Source organism: Ictidomys tridecemlineatus, chromosome 16, assembly GCF_052094955.1.
Source record: "Ictidomys tridecemlineatus isolate mIctTri1 chromosome 16, mIctTri1.hap1, whole genome shotgun sequence".
Taxonomy (NCBI): Eukaryota; Metazoa; Chordata; class Mammalia; order Rodentia; family Sciuridae; genus Ictidomys; species Ictidomys tridecemlineatus.
This window is the reverse complement of record NC_135492.1, coordinates 13504119-13527183: the sequence shown is the minus strand read 5'-3', so window position 1 is coordinate 13527183 and position 23065 is coordinate 13504119. Positions and strand designations below refer to the sequence as shown.

The 23065-nt window shown below is 38.0% G+C and overlaps 1 protein-coding gene across 1 annotated transcript in view; it reads right to left on the bottom strand.

Moving 5' to 3' along the window:
- The window catches only part of LOC144371209 (uncharacterized), a 70682-nt gene that overhangs the window by 43848 nt on the left and 3769 nt on the right, over positions 1-23065 (bottom strand). Inside the window, exon 2 of the mRNA XM_078033636.1 lies at positions 20907-21308. Within this exon, the coding sequence (XP_077889762.1) occupies positions 20907-21308 (402 nt within the window). The remainder of the gene's footprint in view (positions 1-20906; positions 21309-23065) is intronic.

Sequence of the window (23065 nt, the reverse complement as noted above, 5' to 3'; positions counted from 1 at the left end):
AACCCTCAGAGCCCAACTGCCACCACCGGCTTCCCACAAGCCTCTCACCCCAACACCAGCCTCTCCACCTCCCACAATCCTCCTGCTCTTAAGGCTGATTGGCTGGGTCATGTGGGCAAAGCCAAAGAAGTCCCCCAATGAGCAGCTCCGTGGTCTGAAAGGGCAGGGAAACAGCCCAATGAGCATCACCACGGAGGAACATATCAGCTAGATGTTGCTGGGGCCACTGTGAGCCAATCATCAGGTGGCAGTCTGAAGGGCAGGGAAACAGCCCAATGAGCATCACCACGGAGGAGCCAATCAGCTAAATGTTGCTGGGGCCACTGTGAGCCAATCATCAGCCAGCAGCTGGAAGTTTACTGGCAGCCGGAAGTTTGCTGGGGCCCCTTTGGCTGTGGCTCTCAACACCTTCTTAGTGAAATGAAAGTGTGCACAGCAACACAAGTCATATGAAATTCTAAAAATTTCTTGGCACAAACAATTCTATTTTATTGTAACGATGGATCACAAAACATGTAATTTTGCAATAGTATTTGAAAGACAAAGGCATCAAAACAAAACTGTTAATAGGCATATATACCAGAAACAATAATGTAGTTTTAAAAGACACAAATATATTGAATTTTTAATAAAATAAAGTCAAGTTGATACTCATACAAAGGGAGATTCTTCATTTTTAGATTTTTTTTGTTGGCAAATTAAATTACAAAATTCTGATCACAACAATCCTTGGCTATTTTAATTAACGCTAAAATTTACAACTGTAGGCAGGCCATGAGATACTCTAAATTGAAGAACACACAAATACTGAAAGGAAAAGATATAAGAATGGCACATACAAAAGTGACTGATCAAAACCTGGGCTGTCTAAATTACAGTACACAAAACATAGTTGAAGACAGTTACAGGACATAGAAGACATTTTCAAATTAAAAAAAAAAAAAAACTTTGAAAAGAGGCAAAATAGAGAAAAGGAACCTTTCACTAGGTTCTGAATTAAGAGTAAATACATTTGCAACGTACATCCTATTTCCCAAACACACAAAAAAGCATTGAGAGAGTTCAATAAAAACAAAGAATCACTGTTATACAAGAATACATCAAAACCCACTTACTGAAAAGGGAAATACAGTGAAGCAAAATGGTAATTGCAAAGCATAAGACTTTGAAAATATTTTGAAACTATTGTAGACTTATAGAATCCCTGTACGTAATCATAATTGGGATATTATGTTGGATAGACCAATTTTATGTATTAAAAAAAGGTTAATAAATATTTAAGTGCTAGTTAACTTGTAACCAAAATGGAATAAATATTTGAAGTAAAAGTGGTAGGATGTTCTAAAATCCCTAAATATGTGTCAGTTGATTGAACACTCTTGGGCATGCTGTTGTTCAAGAATTGAAACATAATGTTAAGTAGCGTAAACATCTTTTAATTTTAACTAGAGTCTCCAAGTAATATTCAAACTCCAGTTGTTAGATTTCTCTGCAAAAAAAAATTAGAATTGTATGAATATCCCTTATAATACAAATAATATTAGAAGAATATTTCCCTGCTGAAAAATGTACTAAAAATTACAGCATTCAATTGCAAATACATACATGGAATAAAGTAGATGGAGTTTGGAGTGAGTGTGGTAATAAGCCCTCACATCAATAGCAAATTAAAAACATTGCACACCAGTGTTGTTACATTGTTACTCACAGAGCCATCACGGGGAATGCAAACCAAATATCCCTTGAAATAAATGGATGAGCCAATTTGGAATATAAAACTATAGAGCTTTGAAGTAAAAAAATTTATTCTAATTATATATTTTACAAAATGTATGTATACTAGGTTAGCTGAAATATATCACAGCAATAATACTGCAGACTTCTATGAATATGACATCTCTAAATTAAAACACATGCTTTCTGAACAAAATAGAATGGTTTTGTGATAGGGAGACCGAAATGAGCCCTTGCATCATAGGAATTAATTTTTTTAAAAAATGTAATGTTTAGAGATACATTGCATAACAATTTGAATTAATGTTACTGAACTGTATATTCAAAAATTTGGAGACAGTAAGTCTTATTTTGTGGTTTTGATTATAATGAAAATTAAAAACAACACATAAAAGATAACTGCAACATTTTTCAAAGCTACATTTAAAATAATGTGGTCTTTATTTTATAATTAATAACAAACTCATCAGTATACAAATGATGGGCATGCATGTAATCTCAGCTACTAGGAAGTCTTAGGCAGGAGAATTGCAAATTCAAGACATCCTCAATCACTTAGTGAGAACCTCTCTCCAACTATGAGTGAAAAGGAGCTTTGGGTGTAGTTCAGCATTAGAGTATCACTGCCATCAATCCCCATTACATTTACATATAGAAAATTTCAATTTCTATTTACATGGGCAGAATGAAAGGCCAATCAAGATAAAATACAAAAGTCATAGACAAAAGAGTCTTAATATTTATACAAGCAAAAGCACATATAACATTACTGGCAATTCAAACAAGAGTCATGCATATCTTGATTTTTGAAAAAATTAACTGATACAAGGAAACCCAGTCTGTAACATGGAACCTCCTGTACACAATAAAAAAAATAAAGAAAAAAATAACCAACCAAATTGTAAATATACACAGATGTATTATTTTAAACATCCTCTTATTCAATTACAACTTACACCATCTCTCAAAAAAGCAGTCTTGGTCCATCTTGACATTCATTCCATGGCAGATAATTTCACAGAAAATCGATTACACATATTCAGGAAGAACTCTGATAAGAAAATTTTAGTAAAAAATATATCTACAAACAAGATTAGAGAAACTGACTTATGATAGTAATGTATTGCAGTGGGTTGACCTAGAGATCTCCAGAAATTTGCAAAAGATTTCTGCAAATAATGGAAGTGGGCCTGAAGTTATAGACTCCAGTAGAGGTCTTGCCTAGCATGTATGAGGCCCTGGGTTCAATCCTCAGTACCACATATAAATAAATGGAAAATTTATTAACAACTAAAAAAATTTAAAAAAAAATTATGGTCTAATTGTCAGATATGATTGACACAATGCAAGGGGAGTGTTTTGTTGTTGATTTGAATGTACATAGACATTAGTGGAGGAAAAACAAGAGACTAGACAATTTCAAAGCAAGAAACACAGGACAAGTTCTTCAATGATAATAAGAAAAAAAAAGCCATAATGTATATTATATGTATATTATTTATGTGTGTGTGTGTATATATATATATATATATATATATATATATATATATATATATATAATATACATTATACGACACTGGGTTTGATCTTCAGCACCACATTTAAACTAATAACAAATAAAGGTCCATTGATAACTAAATAATATTTTTAAAAACACTGAGCAAGAAAACAATGAGTTTCAAAATCTCACTATCACATATAATGATATTAGAAACTCATCAGGAGCAATAGTAAGAATAATATAATTAGAAACTATAATAAATATATACAGATCCATGGAGATGAGATTTGTGTATCTATTTACATCTGTTTTTCTATAAACTTCTTTATATGTACATACTTAGATTTATAATTATTGATATATAACATACAGAATTACATAGTTTAAGCATATATTTTAAAAAACCTTTATTATAATTCATTCATTAATGACTTGTATATAATTTATGTATAAATACAGAATAACTTGTAAGGTTTTCACTTAGAGATATTTACACAATAATATTTTATGGAGTTATGCTTGTAGTTAAGTGGTGCAGAATTTGTAAAGCTTGTGCCAAACCTTGGGTTTGATTACAGCAGCACAAAAACAAATGCAATAGTTTCCACTAAGGCCATGATAACATAGTAACATTTGACAGATATTTCAGTCATTTTTTTGAAAAACCACAGAATTTAGTGGGTTTCTGTGTCTCCTATATGTAGTAGAAACTTCAATGTCTGAAAATTTCTTCTTGAAATATTTTTACCAACCCCCATTAATTTCTAATTTCATTCAGTTAAAACAATCAATTATGATCCTCATGTATCTTAAACATAATTTTTATTTAAACTTTCATTTTTTACTTTTATTTATTTCTTCTTAGTGCCCAGCCTTTTTTACTTTGGAATTCATAAAGTCCCCAAATTATTCCTCCAGTTCAAACACCATGGTTCCAAGAACTGTAGCTGAAATGTACAAACTGCCCCCTTAGGGAATCTAGACTGATAGCCCTGCCCTGGATGAGCACATGTCTCAGTACATTCTTAAAAGTAAAAGCCATAAGGAACAAATTGGTATACCTTTTATCTTTCTAAAGGTTGTTGTCTAGTGAACAAACCAGTATTAAAATTTACACAAATCTAAAAATGTAAGAAAGCAGATTTAAAAATGACAAGGGATGCAAAAATTAAAAATAATTCTTTGAAAGAATGTAAATAGGTGTTAGAAGGAACTGATTTTTTATGTATAAAAATATCAGAAACTAAACACTGGTGGTCGTTTTACAACATTGTTACTACTGTATAAGCTATGGGATTGTAACCTTAAAAATTGTAAATTAGATTTTAATTATATTTTGCCAGAAGAAAAAAAAAGTTTTTGTTAGAGGAACAAGACAAAATTCAAAACCATAGCAAAAATAATTATATAATAATCAAAGATTTCAAAAGGCAAACAAAAATGCAAGTGATATTTGCCCAATAAATAACATTATTTCCATAATGAGAAACATTTATTTGAATATGCTACTGGCTATATATAATGATCAACAGTGGATTGTTTTCTTATGCCTGACATACTTGTATCAGAAAAGCATGTCCGAGTAGCCATGAATATTTGCTATCTGTAATTTTAATTAATAGTTTATTTAGATCGAGCCACATTTTTCCCAGCATCCCAATTCACCATAGCCAGATTATGAAAACACATCCCATTATGGACGCAGTTCCCAATAGATGAACTGAGTAATAAAATGTGATACACACAATGGAGTTTTTAGTCAGCTATAAATAATATTATTGACAAATGACACAATTTAAATGGACAGAAATTAACATCATCATGCTATGTGAGATAAATCAGACTGATCAAGGGTCAAATGTTTTCTTTCACATGCAGCAGATACAGCAAAACAAAGGGAAAGGAGAGTTGCATATCATAAATATATAGCAAAGATTAGTGGAGTAAGGAGATTGGGTGGGAGTGACAGGAAAGGAGAATATCAAATGTAATACACACATACCACTGTGAATTCCACCTTCCTGTATATGGAGAAAGCAATCAACCATAAATGAATAAATAGATTAATAAAATAGATGAAGGATAATATTGGGGGTAAATAATGAAGGGAAAAAATAAGGTAATGAGAATTGAAAGGGATTAAATTAATTTAACAAAAGAGGTGAAAGCCTTGTACAATGAGAAGTACAACATGCTAAAGAAAAAGAATTAAAAAAGACCTAGAAGATAGAAAGTTCTACCTTGTTCTTAAATAGGTAGAAGTAATATTGTCAAAATGACCATGCTACCAAAAGCACTGTACAGATTTAATGCAATTTCAATCAAAATCCCAAGACATTCCTCATGGAAATAGAAAAATAAATAAAAATTAATCCTGGAAAAACAAAGAGACCCAGAAGAGGCAAAGCAATCCTTAGAAGAGGAAGGCAGGTGGCATCACTATACCACACCTTAAACTATACTTCAGAGGAATAATAACAAAACAGTGTGGTACTGGCACCAAAATAGACAAGTAAACCAATGGTATAGAATAGAAAACACAGAGAATAACCCATATAAATACAGACATATCATACTAGACAAAGGTACCCAAAACATATTGGAGGAAAAATAGCCTTTTCAACAAATGCTACTAGGAAAAGTGCAAATCCATATGCAGCAAAATGAATTTAAGACCCCCTCTTTTATCATGCACAAAACTCAAATCAAAGTGGACCAAGGACCTAGGAATTAAACCAGAGACCCTACACCTAAGAGAAGAAAATACAGGTCCAAATCTTCATCATGTCCAATTAGGCCCCGACATCCATAATAAGATTATTATAGCATAAGAATTAAAACCAGGAATCAATAAGTGGACAGATCAAAACTAAACAGCTTTTCAGCAAAAGAAACAAGCAGTGAGGTGAAGAGACATCCTACATCCTGTGAGCAAATTCTTAACACTCACATGTCAGATACAGCCCTCATCTCTAGGGTATATGAAGAACTCAATCTTGACACCAAACACACACACACACACACACACACACACACACACACACACACACACACAACCATATAACCCAATGGATAAATGGACCAAGGAACTCAACAAGCATTTCTCAGAATATGATATACAAATGAGCAACAAATATATATGAAAAGTTCTACACAGAAATTAGAAAAATGCAAATCAAAGCTAAGATTTCATCTCACTCCAGCCAGAATTGCAGCTTTTATGCATATGAACAATAAGTGTCGGCAAGGATGTGGGGGAAAAAGCACATTGATACATTGCTGGTGGGAATGCAAATTGGTGCAGGTAATATGGAAAGCAGTTGGAGAGTCTTTGGAAATCTGGGAATGTAACCACCATTTGACCCAGCTATCCCACTACTCAGTCTATACTCAAAGGGCTTAAAAACAGCATACTACAGGGACACACCCACCTCAATGTTTATAGCAGTACAATTCACAATTGCTAAACTGTGGAGCCAACCTAGATGCCCTTCAGTGGATGAATGGATAAAGAATATGTGGTATATATACACAATGAAATATTACTCAGCACTAAAAAAGAATAAAAACATTGTGTTTGACAGTAAAGGAATGGAGTTGGAGAATATTATGTTAAGTGAAGTTAGCCAATCCCAAAAATCAAATGCTAAGTATTTTCTCTGATATATGTGGGGTGACTCACAGTGGGGTAAGGAGAGAGAACATGAGAGGATTGGATTAATTCTAGATAGGGAAGATGGTGAAAGAAAAATGGATGGGGAAAGGGATTAGCAAGGATGGTGGAATATTATCAACATCATTATTCAAAAACACATGTATGAAAATTTGAATTTGATGCCAACATACCTTTTTTATACAGATATATAAAAAATTGTGCTCTGTGTGCAATACGGATTTTAATGCATTCTACAGTTGTCATATATTTGAAAAATAAATAATTTTTTAAAAAAGAAAGTTATTGGAACCCATTAAAAACAGTATAAGCCTACAGTGTAAAGATTGTAAAACCTTAAAAACACAGAGATGGAAGAGAAAATTCATGAACAACATGAAAAACCAAGAAGAATGTTCCCCAAACAAAGATGCTACATTATTAGAATCCATGGTCAGAACATCAGGAGAAAAAAACAGAGAAGGAATGGAGGAGGTACATAATTTTCTGTGAATTAAAAGATGATATAAGAGCAAATACAGGCAGCAGAGGATCATTTTTATAAAGAGCTACATAACCAAATACAGAAAGCAAAAGTTTTCTTCAATAAGGAGATAGAAATTTCAAAACAACAAACAAACAGACATCCTTGAAATGAAAAAAACAGTAAATCAAATTAAGAATTCAATAGGCCACATCTCCAACATTATAAATCACTTGGAAGACAGAACCTCCGACATTGAAGGCAAAATATATAATCTTGAAAAAATGAAGTTGACCCCAGTGAAGATGGTAAGAAAGCAGGAGCAGAAGATTCAAGAATAATGAGATAACACAAAAAGACCAAATTTAACAAATATTGGGATAGAGGAAGGCATAGACATCTAAACTACAAAAATGGACAATCTATTCAATGAAATAATATCAGAAACATTTCCAAGCATGTAGAGTGAATTGGAAAAGCAAATACAAGCAGCATACAGGACACCAAATAAACAAAATCACAACAGATAAACACCAACGCACATCATAATGAAAACACCTAGCATGCAGGAGAAGCAGAGTATTTTAAAAGCCACAAGAAAAAGGAATCAGATTATATATGGGAGAAACAAATTGGAATCTCTGATTTCTAAACCAAGACCCTGAAAGCTACAAGATCCTGCAACAACGTATACCAAGTTCTGAAAGAAACAGATACCAACCAAGAATCATACCCAGCAAAATTAAATTTTGATTAGCAATTGAATTTTGATATAGATGTTATTTTTCTGACAAAATAAAAACCTTCCATGATACACAAAACTTGAAAGAATTTACAACTAGAAGGCCTACACTACAGCACATCCTTGGCAAAACATTCCATGAGGAGGAAATGAAAAACAATGAAAATTAGAAAATGGAAGTATCCCTCTAAATTAAAAACCTATCAAAGAGCAAGATAAATACCAAAAAAAAAATAATAATAATAACTGGGAATACAAATCATGTCTCAATAATAACCCTGAATGTTAATTTCTAAAACTCAGCAATAAAAAGACTGGCAGATTGGATTTTAAAAAAAGACCCACTAATATGCTGCCTCCAAGAGACTCATCTCATAGGAAGACACCCACAGAGTGAAAGTGACAGGTTGGAAAATATATATATATTTCACTTGGGCTGGGGCTGGGGCTCAGCGGTAGAGTGCTCACCTAGCATGTTTGAGGCCCTGGGTTTGATTCTCAGCCCCACATAAAAATAAATAGATAAAATAAAGATGTTGTGTCCATCTATAAAAAATAAATATTAAAAACCATACCACTCACATGGACTGTGAAAGCAAGCAGGGATTTTCATCCTTATATCAAATAATGTGAACTTCAAGTGAAAGTTAATCAGAAGGCATAAAGGGGGACCTTTCATACTGCTTAAGGGAACCATACACAAACAAGACAGAACAATTATAAATATATATGCCCCAAACAATGGAGCATCTATGTTCAAACAGAATCCTCTCACGTTCAAGGTAAAGTAGACTACAAGACAATAATTCTGGGTGACTTTAACACACCTCTTTTACCACTGTATAGATCTTCCAAACCAAAGCCAAACAGAAATTATAGAACTCAATAATACAATCAATAACTTAGATTTAACTGACATACATAGACTATTTCATCTTTCAAAAGGTGAAGACACTTTCTTCTCAGCAGCAAATGGATGTTTCTCTAGACTATATATTATGTCACAAAGCAACTCTAAGCAAATACAGAAAAGTAAGGATACTATCCTGCATTCTATAAGATCATAATGGATTGAAATTACAAATCAATGATAAAAATAGAAGATTCTTCAACACCTGGAGACTAAATTATATGCTAGTGAATGAACAATGGGTTGCAAAAAACATAAAAGTGGAGATTTAAAAATTCTTAGAGGTGAATGAGAATAAAGATACAACATATCAAAGTCTCTGAGACACTATGATGGTATTACTAAGAGAAAAGTTCATTGCATGGATTTCATTCCTTAAAAAAAAAAAGTCAAATAAATGATCTAAAATTGTATCTCAAAGCCCTAGAAAAAAAAATGAATCAATACCAAAAGCAGTAAGGGACAGAAAATAATTAAAATCAGAGCTGAAATCAATGGAATTGAAACCAAAGAAGCAATTAAAAATTGACAAAATGACTGGGAATGGAACCACCATTTGACTGAGGTGTCCCACTCCCCAGTCTATACCCAAAGGACTTAAAAACAGCATACTACAAGGACATAGCCACAATAATTTTAGCAGAACAATTCACAATAGCCAAACTGTGGAGTCAACCTAGATGCCCTTCAATAGATGAATGGATAAAGAAAATGTGGCATTTGTACACAATGAAATATTACTCAGGAGTAAAAGAGTAAAATCATGGCATTTTCAGGTAAATGGATGGCAATGGAGAAAATAATGCTAAGTGAAGTTATCCAATCCCCAAAAACAAATGCCCAATGTTTTCTTTGATATATGGAGGCTGACTATAGTGGGGAGGGTGGGGGAGCAATGGAGGAATAGATGAATTCTATTCAGAACAGAGGTGTGGGAAGGGAGGGGCCAGGGGATTAGCAAGGGTGGTGGAATGTGATGTACACCATTATCAAAAGTACATGTATGAAGAAATGAATTGGTGTCAACATACTTTATATACAGAGATGAAAAATTGTGCTGTACATGTGTAGCAAGAATTGTAATACATTTGCTGCCAGATATTTTTTAAATTAATTATTTTTTTAAAAAATTTTCAAAATGAAAATTTGGCCCTTTGAAAATAGAAATACATTTGATAAACCCTTATCCATGCTAATGTAGAGAAAGAAAAAATCTCCAATTACTAAAATCCATGACAAAAAGCAAATATCACCATGAACACTAGAGAAATAAACATAATTTGAAATTATTTTGAAAATTTGTACTCTAATAAAACAGAAAATATTAAAGACATCAACAAATGTCTAGAATGATATAGTTTATCCAAACTGAGTGAGGATTATATATACAAGTTAAACAGATCATTTTCAAGCAATGAATTAGAAGACACCTTCAAAAGCCTACCAAAAAAAGAAAAAAAAAAAGCCCAGGCCTTAATGGATATAAGACCTTCAAAAAAAAAAAAAAAAAACTAACACCAACAATCCTCAAATTATCCCATGTAATTGAAAAAGAGAGAACACTTCCAAACTCACTCTATGAGGCCATGAGGCCAATATCACCTTTTTTCTAAAATCAGACAAAGACACATCAAAAAAGAAAACTTCAGACAAATCTCTCTAAAAAACAGTTGCAAAAATTTTCAATGAAATTCTGGCAAATAAAATACAAAAACATAAAAAAGATGGTGCATCATGATCAAGTGGGATTCACCACAGGGATGCAAGTTTGGTTAAACATACAGAAATCAATAAATGTAATTCATCGCATCAGTAGATTTAAACATAAGAATCATATGATCATCTTAATAAATGCAGGAAAAAAGCATTTGACAAAATACAGCACCTCTTCATGTTCAAAACACTAGAAAAACTAGGGATAACAGGAACTTACCTCAACAGTGTAAAGGCTGTCTACACTAAGCCCTAGGCCAACATCATTTTAAATGGAGAACAACTTAAGGCATTCCCACTAAAATCTGGAACAATACAGGGATGCCCTCTCTCACCATTTCTATTCAACATAGATCTTGAAACACAGGTTAAAGCAATTAGACAGAGGAAAGAAATTGAAGGAATAAGTATAGGAAAAGAAGAAATTAAATTAGAACTATTTGCTGATGATATAATTCTGTACCTAAAAAACCTAAAAAATTCAACTAGAAAACTTCTATAACAAGAATTCAGCATAGTAGCAGGATAGAAAATCAACACCCATAAATCAAAGGCATTTCTGTATATCAGTGACAAATCCTCTGAGAAGGAGATGATCTATACAATGAAAAATACGGAACACTAAAGAGAAATCAAAGACCTTAGAAGATGGAAACATTTAATTTTATCTTGAATAGGCAGAATTAATATCATCAAAATGCCCATAATACCTAAGCACTATACAGATTTAATGCAATTCTGAACAAAATCCCAAAGGCATTCCTCATGAAAATAGAAAAAGAAATCATGAAATTCATCTGAAAAAATAGGAGACACAGAATGGCTAGAGCAATTCTGAGCAGGAAGAGTGAAGCAGGTGGTATTGTTATATCAGACCTTAAATTATTCTACAGAGCCATAGTAACAAAAACAGCATGGTATTGGCACCAACACAGGCTGGTAGACTAATGGTACAGAATAGAGGACACATGAAGTAACCCATAAAATTACAACTATCTTATATTAGACAAAGGTGCCAAAGACATGCACTGGAGAAGGGATAGCATCTTCAAAAAATAGTGCTGGGGAAACTGAAAATCCATATGCAACAAAATGAAATTGAACCCCTATCTCTCACCATGAACAGAAGTTAACTCAAAATGGATCAAGGACCTAAAAATTAAACCAGAGACACTGCATCTAACAGAAGCAAATGTAGGTCCTAAACTTCATCATAGATTAGGCCACAACTTTCCTAATAAGACTCCTATAGCACAAGAATTAAAACCAAGAATCAACAAATGGGATGGATTCAAACTAAAAAGTTTTTTTATCAAAAAAAAAAAATAGAGTCTACTTCCTGGGAGCAAATTTTTACCCCTCATACATCAGATAGAGCACTAATCTCTTGGGTACATAAAGAACCCAAAAATCTTAACACCAAAAAGATAATAATCCAATCAGTAAATAGGCCAAGGAACTGAACAGACACTTCTCAGAAAAGGATATACAATCAATCAACAAATATATGAAAAAAAGGGTCATCATCTGGAGCAATCAGAAAAATGCAAATCAAATCCACTCTAAGATACTATCTCACTCTAGTCAGAATGGCAGGTATTATGAAGACAAACAACAATAAGCATTGGCCAGAATGTGGGGGGGAAAGATACACTCATACACTGCTGGTGGAACTGGAATTTGGTGTACCAATACAGAAACAAGTATGGAGACTCCTTGGAAATGTGGAAATGGAACCACCATTTGACCCAGCTATTACTCTTCTCAAATATACCCCCAAATTTAAAAACAACATACTACAGGGACACAGCCACAGCAATGTTTATAGCAGCATAATACACAATAGCTACACTGTAGAGCCAACCTGTTTGCCCTTCAGTTGATGAATGTATAAAGAAATGTGGCATAGATACACAATGGAATATTACTCAGCACTAAAAGAGAATAAAATCATGGCATTTGCAAGTAAATGGATGGAGTTGGAGAATATTATGTTAAGTGAAGTTAGCCAATCCCCAAAAAAAAAATGCCAAATATTTTCTCTGATATATGAGGGGTGACTCACAGTCGGGTAGGGAGGGAGAGCATGGGAGGATTAGATTAATTCTAGATAGGGAAGAGGAGTGGGAGGGAATTGGAGTGGGAAGGGGATTAGCAAGGATGGTGGAATGTGATGGTTTTCATTATACAATGATATGATCAACATCATTATTCAAGATACATGTATGAAGACTTGATTTGGGTGTCAACATATCTTATATACAAAGACATGAAAATTGTGATATATTTGTGTATTAATAATTGTATTGCAGAAAGAAATGAGTTCATATATAATGGTATAAGTTGATGTGAACATACATTATATACAGAGATATGAAAAATTGTGCTATATATGTGTAATAAGGATCATAATGCATTCCACTGTTATCGTTTATCTTTAAAAATAATCAAAATATTTAAAAACATAAAAAATAAAAAAATAAATCATGACTTTAAAAAATCTAAAAAAAAAGAAAGAAATTGTGAGATGGGATGCATGTGGTGCTACACACCTGATATATCCAGTCTTCTGGAGGCTTAGGCAGGCGAAATCACAATTGTAAAGTTGACCCCAGCAACTGAGTGAAACCCTGCCTTAATTTTTAAAAAAGTAATAGTAAATTAAAAAAATTAAATTCAAAAAACATTTAAAAATTCAATTTTTTAAAGTAAAAATTTAAAAATGGCTGAGGACATAGTTCAGTAATAGGATATCCTGGAAATTCCATCCAGAAATTACCATTTCTGGCAATCAGCCACATTTTGTTTGCCATATTACATACAGTTGGACAAACACTATGAAACACTGTGTCAGTTTTGTATTGATGTCACATAAATATCACACTTCACACATAAACATATTTTAAAAGGACACCTGCAGAATTTGAAAAAAAAATACATATACAGATCACCACACAACAGACTGAATTACACACCCTGGAAATAAATGATAGGACTCCTCATTATACATAGGACAGCTTCCCTCAGGTTCATCTATGATAACACCCCATCAAAATTTCACCTTGATTTCCTTTTAATTGAAGAAGTAAACAAACCAAAAAGTTTGGAAATTCTCCTGGAAGGCTAAATTGATATGAAATTAGACAAGAATTCTGAACTCTAAGAGGAAAAGCAGGAGCTATCATTACCAGGCACTAATGCATGTTATAAAATTATCATAATACAGTGATTTGAGGACCAAGAAAATCACAATGCAGCAATTTCATGGATGACTCCACATGTATGTAAATTTCATTTTTACTGTTAAGTGCAATGAAAAGGCCTAGATAAATGCAACCATCTCCAGCAGAGGATTTGATGTGAATGAACAAGACAACCCAACATGAAGGGAGGTGTGGGAACTGGAGGCACAGAGCACTGGTAGGTCTTGGGGGCAGGACGTGCATGGTACTGGATTATACTCCAGCATCCCAAAGAAGCACATGTTGAGCAGGATTATGTTTCAAAATTATACCAGAATAGGAGGTTTCTGATATAATTTGGAATAACTGTTACAATTATCATCAAGGAATCATGATGTCAACAGAGTCCACCCAGGGACCCACTTGGATGTAATAATCTACACTTAATTGCAATGGAAAAGTCATTATCAATCAAACCCTAACCAGGCCATCCTCAGCAATGTAGCTAGACCCGCGGTCAGAATAAAAACTAAAAACTTCCGGGATCAGAGATGAGTGGTAAAGCACCCTTCTGTTAATTACCAAAACACAAAACAAATAAACTCCACAAAACTCGCTCAGGAATAAGCAGGGTCCCTGTACACAGCAGCTCCCCTCCTACAGGAAAAATAATGTGTTTGAAGGATTTTGCATTTTATTTAGAGGCAGGGTCTCATCTAGCTGGTCTCTAAGTGTCTCGCCAAGTTGCCAAGGCTGACCTTGACCTCACAATCTTCCTGCATTGGCCTCTCTCCCACTCCCCAGCCTTTGGGATGGTACGTGGGTGTCATCGCTGGGCTAGGAGATTGGATTCTTCTAGTGGTCCCACCTGTCAATCACCACAGCCCGGAAAGACTCCAGGCAACCTCGCCCACCTGCCACTTAGGACTTGAGCAGGGGCTGAGGCTGCCCTGGGGGATGGGGAGGCTGTGAGGGGTCTCCGCCTCTGTCGCGCTTTCCACCCAGCTGGCCATGGACACTGAGGGGCACTGTCCCCAATGGGCTCAGGCCTGTGGATGCAGAGAGCCCCCGGAGTCAGGGTCGGCCAACTCGGGTTCCCCCTATAGCCGGTCCTGCTAGATGGCCTTTCTGCCCCGCCTCCCTCCTGAGCCTACCACTGCACATTCACCATTTCCTGGTAACCAGCAGCCAAGACTGCCCTGGAGAACTTCAGCCCATGCATGACAGGCCCACACGGGATCCGGGCACGGAGCGGAGCGAAGCCTGAATTCCAACTGCAGGAACCCTAGAAGCTTGGACCTTGAAGAAATAAATCTCATCCCAAGCGGGAAGGCCCGCCCCCTGCTCACTGGCTGCCTCAGGATTGGACAAAGCTCAGCATGGGGGCTTATGATTGGACAGGGCATCAGTCAGTCTCTGCTCCCCGCCCCCCAACCCCAGCACAGGGTGCCTTCTTATTGAGTGACAGTGGGGTGATATATGCTCCAGGCAAGAAGGAGGCCAGAATGGCAGGGCTGGGTAGAGCTTTTTTTCTTTTTTCTTTTCCTTTTGAGGTCTGGGCATTGGGTTAGGGTTAGGGTGACTATAATTCTAAGTTCTGTTAGATTTGATGTTAGGAAATTGAAGTCATTTCTTGAAAGTTTCACCACCTGGGCCTCCTCCTATAATAAGACCACCCAGAGCGTCCTAGGAAGGCTGACTTGTCCTCTGTTTATCTGTGCCAAATTCTACAAGCAGAAGTCCTCTTCCACCTCTTGGGAACTGCCCAGTGAGTCATGGCTTGCGCTGGTGGAGGCTCCCGAGGGGCCTGGAAGGCTCCTTGGAGAAGGCTCCCACCCGCTTGGAAGCATGAGAGCTGATTTTCCTGCACCTGACCTGACTCTGTATCTGGAGTTCACATTGAGCTGGAGGCAGAGTAAGGAGATCAGCACAGAAGAGACCCGGAGAGCACAGACCTGAGTAAACCCCAGCTGCACCTGGGCTCCCCCACTCTCTGGCCACTGGGGGTTGAATTCAGAGGACTTGATCTCTGAACCCCTTCTCCAGCCCTAGCTTGAAGTTTAGAGACACAATCTCACTAAATTGCTTAGTACCTTGCCTTTGCTGAGGCTGGCTTTGAATTCCCCATCCTCCTGCCTCAGCCTCCCCAGCCACTGCAATGGCAGGCGGATGTCACTTATTTTTTCATTTCTTTTTGAAAGAAATAACCTGTGGTGGCCACAGGATAACATCCTTGCAGAGATCAAGGCCACCCTGGGTTTTCTCCCTGGTTCCCACCAGTTCCCTGGATCCCAGGCAATGGGATCCTGCCTCCTCCAAAAACCAGAGGCCCCCTGCACAGGTGTGCATCCTTAGAATCAGCTGAATGCTCTGCACTTGACAATAAAAAAGAAACAAAAAATGACAGATGCTACCAGCTTGTCTTGATGCAAACAAAGCTAAAGTGTTTCAAAAGAGAGCTCAAAGTCTTCCCCCCCCAAATTCAGTGGTGCAAAAAGTCACATAATACAGAGAAGGCTTTTTGTTAACAGGAACTCAAGGGTCTCTCTCTTTAAGGAAAAACAATTTGGGTTTGATTGGGAGTCCAAGAAAGCCAATTCCAGGTTTTCCTAATTTGGTAAATAACTCCATAGAATTGAATGTACCCTGCTCTTCTCTGCCTTACTTAACCGTGGAGGCCTGGAGATTATCTGCCCCCTGGGACCTCTGCACCTGCAGATGAATGTGGAGGGGAGTCCTTTCTACTCATGCAGCACCCTGTACCTCCATGTTACCTCAGGCTCAAACACCTTTGGCAGAATCCAATGGGGGAGCAGTTTAGAAAATTCTGCAATGTACCTAAAGACATTTTTTTATCTGGCTAGGATGCTATTAATTTGGTTCCATGGTTCTTTTCAGTACTTTTTAATCTTTTTCTGCTTTATTGGTTCTTCTTAGATATACATGACCATAGAATCTATTGTGGTAATCTTATCTAAACATAATATATACCTTATTCTCCTTAGGACCCCATTCTTGTGAATGGGCATGATGGGTAGATCACTTAGGTATTTTCATATAATTAAATAGAAACATTATAGTCACTTCATGCTACTGTCTTTTCTGTTCTTATCTCCCCTCCCTTCCTGTTTCTCCCCTTTGTCTCATCTACACAACTTCTCTTCTTGCCCCCCACCTTCCTTGTGATATAGATAATGCATGTCTTAGAAAACATGTGACCTTTGATTTTGGGGGATTACCTTATTTTATTTTGGCATGATAATCTCCAGATCCATTCATTTAATAACCAATGTTATGAAGTCATCTTTTTTTAAAGCTGAGTAATATTCCACCATGTATACACACCACAAATTCTTTATTTATCTGTTGATGGGCATTTAGGCTGGCCCCAAAGCTTAGCTAGTGTGAGTTGTTCTCTCATAAACATTGATGTGGCTGTGTCCCTGTAGTATGCTGATTTTATTCTCTGGATTTATGCTGAGGAGTGGGATAATTGAGTCAGAGGGTGGTTCAAGTCTTAATTTCTTGAGGAATCTCCATCCTGCTTTCTAGAGGGGTTGTACCAATGTGCAGTTTCTCCAACAAGGTGTGAGCATTCCCTGTACCCCACATCCTCATCAATTTATTGTTACTGTATTCTTGATAATTGCCATTCTGACTGGAGTGAAAGAGAATATCAGGGCAGTTTTAATTTGTATTTCCCTAATTGCTAGATACATTGCATTTTTAATATTTAGGTTTTTAAATATTTTTTTCTAGTTGGAGTTGGACCAAGTACCTTTATTCTATCCATTTATTTTTCTGTGGTACTGAGGATGGAACCCAGGGCCTTGCACTTGCTAGGCAAGAGCTCTACAGCAGAGACCCAGCCCCAGTTCTATTTTCAGTATTTTTTTCTTTTGCTTCTCAGTAACAGCAATCCAGGTATTTGGGGGACCAGTTTTCCTGCATTTGTGAAATGGCAACATTTCCCTTGAAGGAAGACTTAGAAGGCCAAGGCACATGCCTAGGATTCCAGGGATGAGCAGTACATGGTTGTCTTGCCCCTGATGAGAAGATTATGTGGGTGAGAAGAAGGAAAGAGCTGGGGACACATTGGGGCCAGAACCCCTCTGTCCCCCATGAGGGAAATTATTCTTGCTGTTAGTTTTCTTAAAGAAAAATAAAACTTTTCCTAAGCCATTAGATATAGGCCCCTGGATGGAGCTCAGATTTGTCTTGAGAGACAAAAATAAGTAAAAACCAACCTAATGGTTTTTGTCTTGTTGTGACAAAAAGACAAAACCAACAAGCTAGACCTCGGGCTACTTGGGGATAAAACACTGGGTTTTACCTAATAATTAACAATCCAACACCACCTGACACCCAATTAAAGGGGGATAGAGAATTGGATGGGTGGGTATGGGGGGGTCTGTGGGTGGCCAGCTGCAGGAGATTGTCTCTGAGAGGAATTCCTTGCATTTTATAAGTTTTTTGACAACAATTAGACAAACAATGAGGCAAGAAAACTGGCAAAACCCTCTGCAATATTCTAGCCAGGAAAATTCACTAGCACTTTAAAAGTATCTAAATGTTTACGCTCGGTCAAATATGCCTCAACCAGAATGCAACCATTTGAAAAGAGTTGTCAACGTGAAAAGATTCTGAAATCTGCCGGTTTGTGGACAACATTTGTGGAAGACTGCAAAAACCATATGAGTCCATAGCTAAATACATAAGTAAAAATAGAAATCTAATAATGAGCATTCTCTTTAGACTTCCATCCTGAAAACACTGCCTTATTTGCTTTGATAACTAAAAGATCATTTAATCATTTCTCTAGTAACACTTGAGGTCCATAAAGAACTGTGGAACATGTCTGGTTGGGGCAGAAATGTTGAGATACCAAGAAGAAAGTTTAACTGAACCTCAAAGGAGAAGGTTCATAAATCACCAGAATGCAGGAATGCCCACAAAAACTTGAAATTAAAAACAAGGGACTGAGGTTGTGGCTCAGTGACAGAGCACCTGCCTAGCACCTGTGAGGCACTGGGTTCTATCCACAGCACCACATTAAAAAGAAATATATAAAATAAAGGTATCATAACCAACTAAAATCTATTTTAAAAAATAAAGATCAGATTTAAAATAAAAAAGCAATTCCCTGAAATGCAGCATTATTCCTAGACCAGCTTCCTGGATCCCCAAATACTAGCATGATATGAGCAAGCTTAGAAAACGGGTGAGAAATTACAGAAGTCTTTTCTGGCCCCATCTCTAGTCCAGCCCAACTTAAATGCCTCTCTCCAAATAGCAACACCTCAGACCACGTATTTGCTGTCTCTCCCTTTAGAGGTTTCTCACATTTTTTCTTTCTTTCTTTTTGTTGAACCTATGAACTTGTGCATCCAGGGCAAGCATACTACCAACCTCACTGAATCCCCGGACCCTCATGTTTTTTCCTGAATGTGCATCTGTTTTCTAAATAGGTCTGTTCACGTGCCTGACAATGATGAAGATCTTTTCTGCCTTGAAAATCAAGGAATCTACTTTTTCTGAGCTGATTTCTTCTTTCTCCTTGAAATCCCTTCCCATTACACAGCATCACACAGCCAGAGTCAGACTTAATTGTGTGGGGTTTTTATTGTTTGGGGTCTGATATTACATACATCACTGGAGGGAAGTAACTAGCAGCCATACACTGTTTTTTTAATAAGCAAAGGACAAGGTTTGGTAGCACATGTTGTTAAGGCCAGGAATTTGGAAGGCTGCTTCAGGAGGATCTCAAGTCTGAGGCCACAGTTGGCCTCAGATGCTGAGGGCCATTACCAAGTAGGAATGACGCATCAAAATCCTTGCCAGCATACCCCATGTTAAATGGACTTGCCTTGGAAATTTGCTACGACCTTGCTTGTGTGTTTGAGAAAGGTGACCCTGCTCAATCACCAGGGTGGATCCAGGATTAGGGTGTATCTTGCAGGAAGTATCCACTTGGGTTTAGGGCATGACAATAGGAGTTTTAGGGAAGTTGGAAGTTGAAGATTATTCTTGCTGGGAGTAGGGCGTGCCTTCTGCCTGAGTTCCTGCTGAGTTCTCCTGAAGAGAAAGTATTTAGGATGTGAATTGTGCAAGAGATTGGGATTGCCTCTGAACCTGTGTGGAGGCGGTGTGAGATCAGGAATAAAGAATTGCTGTTTGAACCTACAAAGCTGTGGTGGCTCATGATTCTGTGCCAAGCCGAGACATTGGCATTTGGCACCCCGCCTTTCTCCTGAGCCTCCCTGTCCAGGCACCAGGTGCCACTGCACACTCACCATCTCCTGGTGCCCAGCAGCCAAGCCTGCCCTGGGGAGCTTCGGCTCCTGCATGGCAGGGCCACCCGGGATGCTGGGCCTGGAGTGAACCCTGAAGTCCAGATGCAGGAATCTGATTGGAACCCAGGACCGCTAAGAAATAAATCCCACTTCAAGCACGGAGGCCCGCCCCTGCTGCTGGCTACAGAGTACACCCACGGACCCACGTGGATGTAATAATCATACACTTAATTGCAAAGGAAAAGTCATTATCAATCAAACCCTAACCAGGCCATCCTCAGCAATGTAGCTAGACCTGCGCTCAGAATGAAAACTATAAACTTCCGGGGTCAGAGATCAGTGGTAAAGCACCCTTATGTTAATTACCAAAACACAAAACAAATAAACTCCACAAAACTAGCTCAGGAATAAGCAGAGTCCCTGTAAATAGCAGCTCCCCTCCTACAGGAAAAAAGTGTTCGAAGGATTTTGCATTTTATTTAGAGGCAGGGTCTCATCTAGCTGGTCTCTAAGTGCCTCACCAAGTTGCCAAGGCTGGCCTTGACCTCGCAATCTTTCTGCATCAGCCTGTCCCCCACTCCCCAGCCTCTGGGATGACAGGTGTGTGCCATCGCTGGGCTAGGAGATTGGATTCTTCTAGTGGTCCCACCTGTCAATCACCACATCCCGGGAAGATGCCAGGCAGCAGCGCTCACCTGCCAGATAAGGACTGGAGCAGAGGCTGAGGCTGCCCCCAGGGGATGGGGAGGTTGCGAGGGGTCTCCGCCACTGTCATGCTCCCCACATGGGGGGGGGCCAGGGGGACTGAGGGGCGCTGTCCCAGAGGGGCTCAGGCCTGTGGATTCAGAGAGCGCCCGGAATTGCGGTAGGCAACTGGGTTCCTGCCACAGTGTGTCCGACCAGACAGGCTCCCTGCCCCGTCTTCCCCCTGAGCCTCCCTGTCCAGACACCAGGTGCCACTTCACACTCACCATCTCCTGGTGCACAGCAGCCAAACCTGCCCTGAAGAACTTCAGCCCCTGCATGTCAGGCCCACGCGGAATCCCGGGCCAGAGCGAAGCCTGGATTCCAACTGTAGGAATCCTAGAAGCCCAGACCTGGGAGAAATAAATCCCAGCACAAGCGCAGAGGCCTGCCCCCTGCTCTCTGGCTGCACTCAGCATTGGACAGAGCTCAGCACGGGGGCTTCTGATTTGACAGGGCGTCAGTCAGTCTCTGCTCTCCCCCCCAACCAGAGCATAGGGTGCCTTCTTATTGAGTGACAGTGGGGTGATATATGCTCCAGGCAAGAAGGAGGCCAGAATGGCAGGGTTGGGTAGAGCATTTTTTCTTTTTCTTTTCCTTTTGAGGTCTGGGCATTGGGTTAGGGTCAGGGTGACCAGAATTCTAAGTACTGTTGGGTTTTGATGTTAGGAAATTGAAGTCATTTCTTGAAAGTTTCACCACCTGGACCTCCTCCTATAATAAGACCACCCAGAGTGTCCTAGGGAGGCTGACTTGTCCTCTGTTCATCTGTGCAAAATTCTCCAAGCAGAAGTCCCCTTTCACCCCTTGGGAACTGCTTGCGCTGGTGGAGGCTCCCACCCGCTTGACAGCATGAGAGCTGATTTTCCTGCACCTGACCTGACTCTGTATCTGGAGTCCACATTGAGCTGGAGGCAGAGTAAGGAGATCAGCACAGAAGAGACCCGAAGAGCACAGACCTGAGTAAACCCCAGCTGCACCCGGGCTCCCTCACTCTCTGGCCACTGGGGGTTGAATTCAGAGGACTTGACCTCTGAGTCCCTTCTCCAGCCCTAGCTTGAAGTTTAGAGACAGGGTCTCACTGAGTTGCTTAGCACCTTGCTTTTACTGAGGCTGCCTTTGAATTCCCCATCCTCCTGCCTCAGCCTCCCCAGCCGCTGCAATCACAGGCATTTTTACAAAACCTTTAAAAAAGAATTAATACCAATACTTTTCAAGTTATTTCAGGAAACAGAAAAAGAGGGAGCTCTTCCAAATTAATTCTATGAGGCCAACATCACCCTGATTCTGAAACCAGACAACGACACCTCAAAGAAAGAAAACTACAGACCAATATCTCTAACGAACTTAGATGCAAAAATCCTCAATAAAATTCTGGCGAATCAAATACAAAAACACATCAAAAAAATTGTGCACCATTATCAAGTAGGATTCATCCCAGGGATTCAAGGATGGTTCAATATACGGAAATCAATAAATGTTATTCACCACATTAATAGACTTAAAGATAAGAACCATATGATCATCTCAATAGATGCAGAGAAAGCATTCGACAAAGTACAGCATCCCTTTATGTTCAAAACACTTGAAAAACTAGGGATAACAGAAACGTACCTTGACATTGTAAAAGCTATCTATGCTAAGCCTCAGGCTAACATCATTCTGAATAGACAAAAGTTGAAGGCATTCCCTCTAAAATCTGGAACAAGACAGGGATGCCCTCTATCACCACTTCTATTCAATATAGTTCTCGAAACACTGACCAGAGCAATTTGACAGACGAAAGAAATTAAAGGCATAAAAATAGGAAAAAAAGAACTTAAATTATCACTATTTGCAGATGACATGATTCTATACTTAGAAGACCAAAAAGGGTCTACAAAGAAACTACTAGAACTAATAAATGAATTCAGCAAAGTGGCAGGATATAAAATCACACACGCATAAATCAAAGGCATTTCTGTATATCAGCGACAAAACTTCTGAAACGGAAATGAGGAAAAACACTCCATTCACAATATCCTTCAAAAAAATAAAATACTTGGGAATCAACCTAACAAAAGAGGTGCAAGATTTATACAATGAAAACTACAGAACCCTAAAGAGAGAA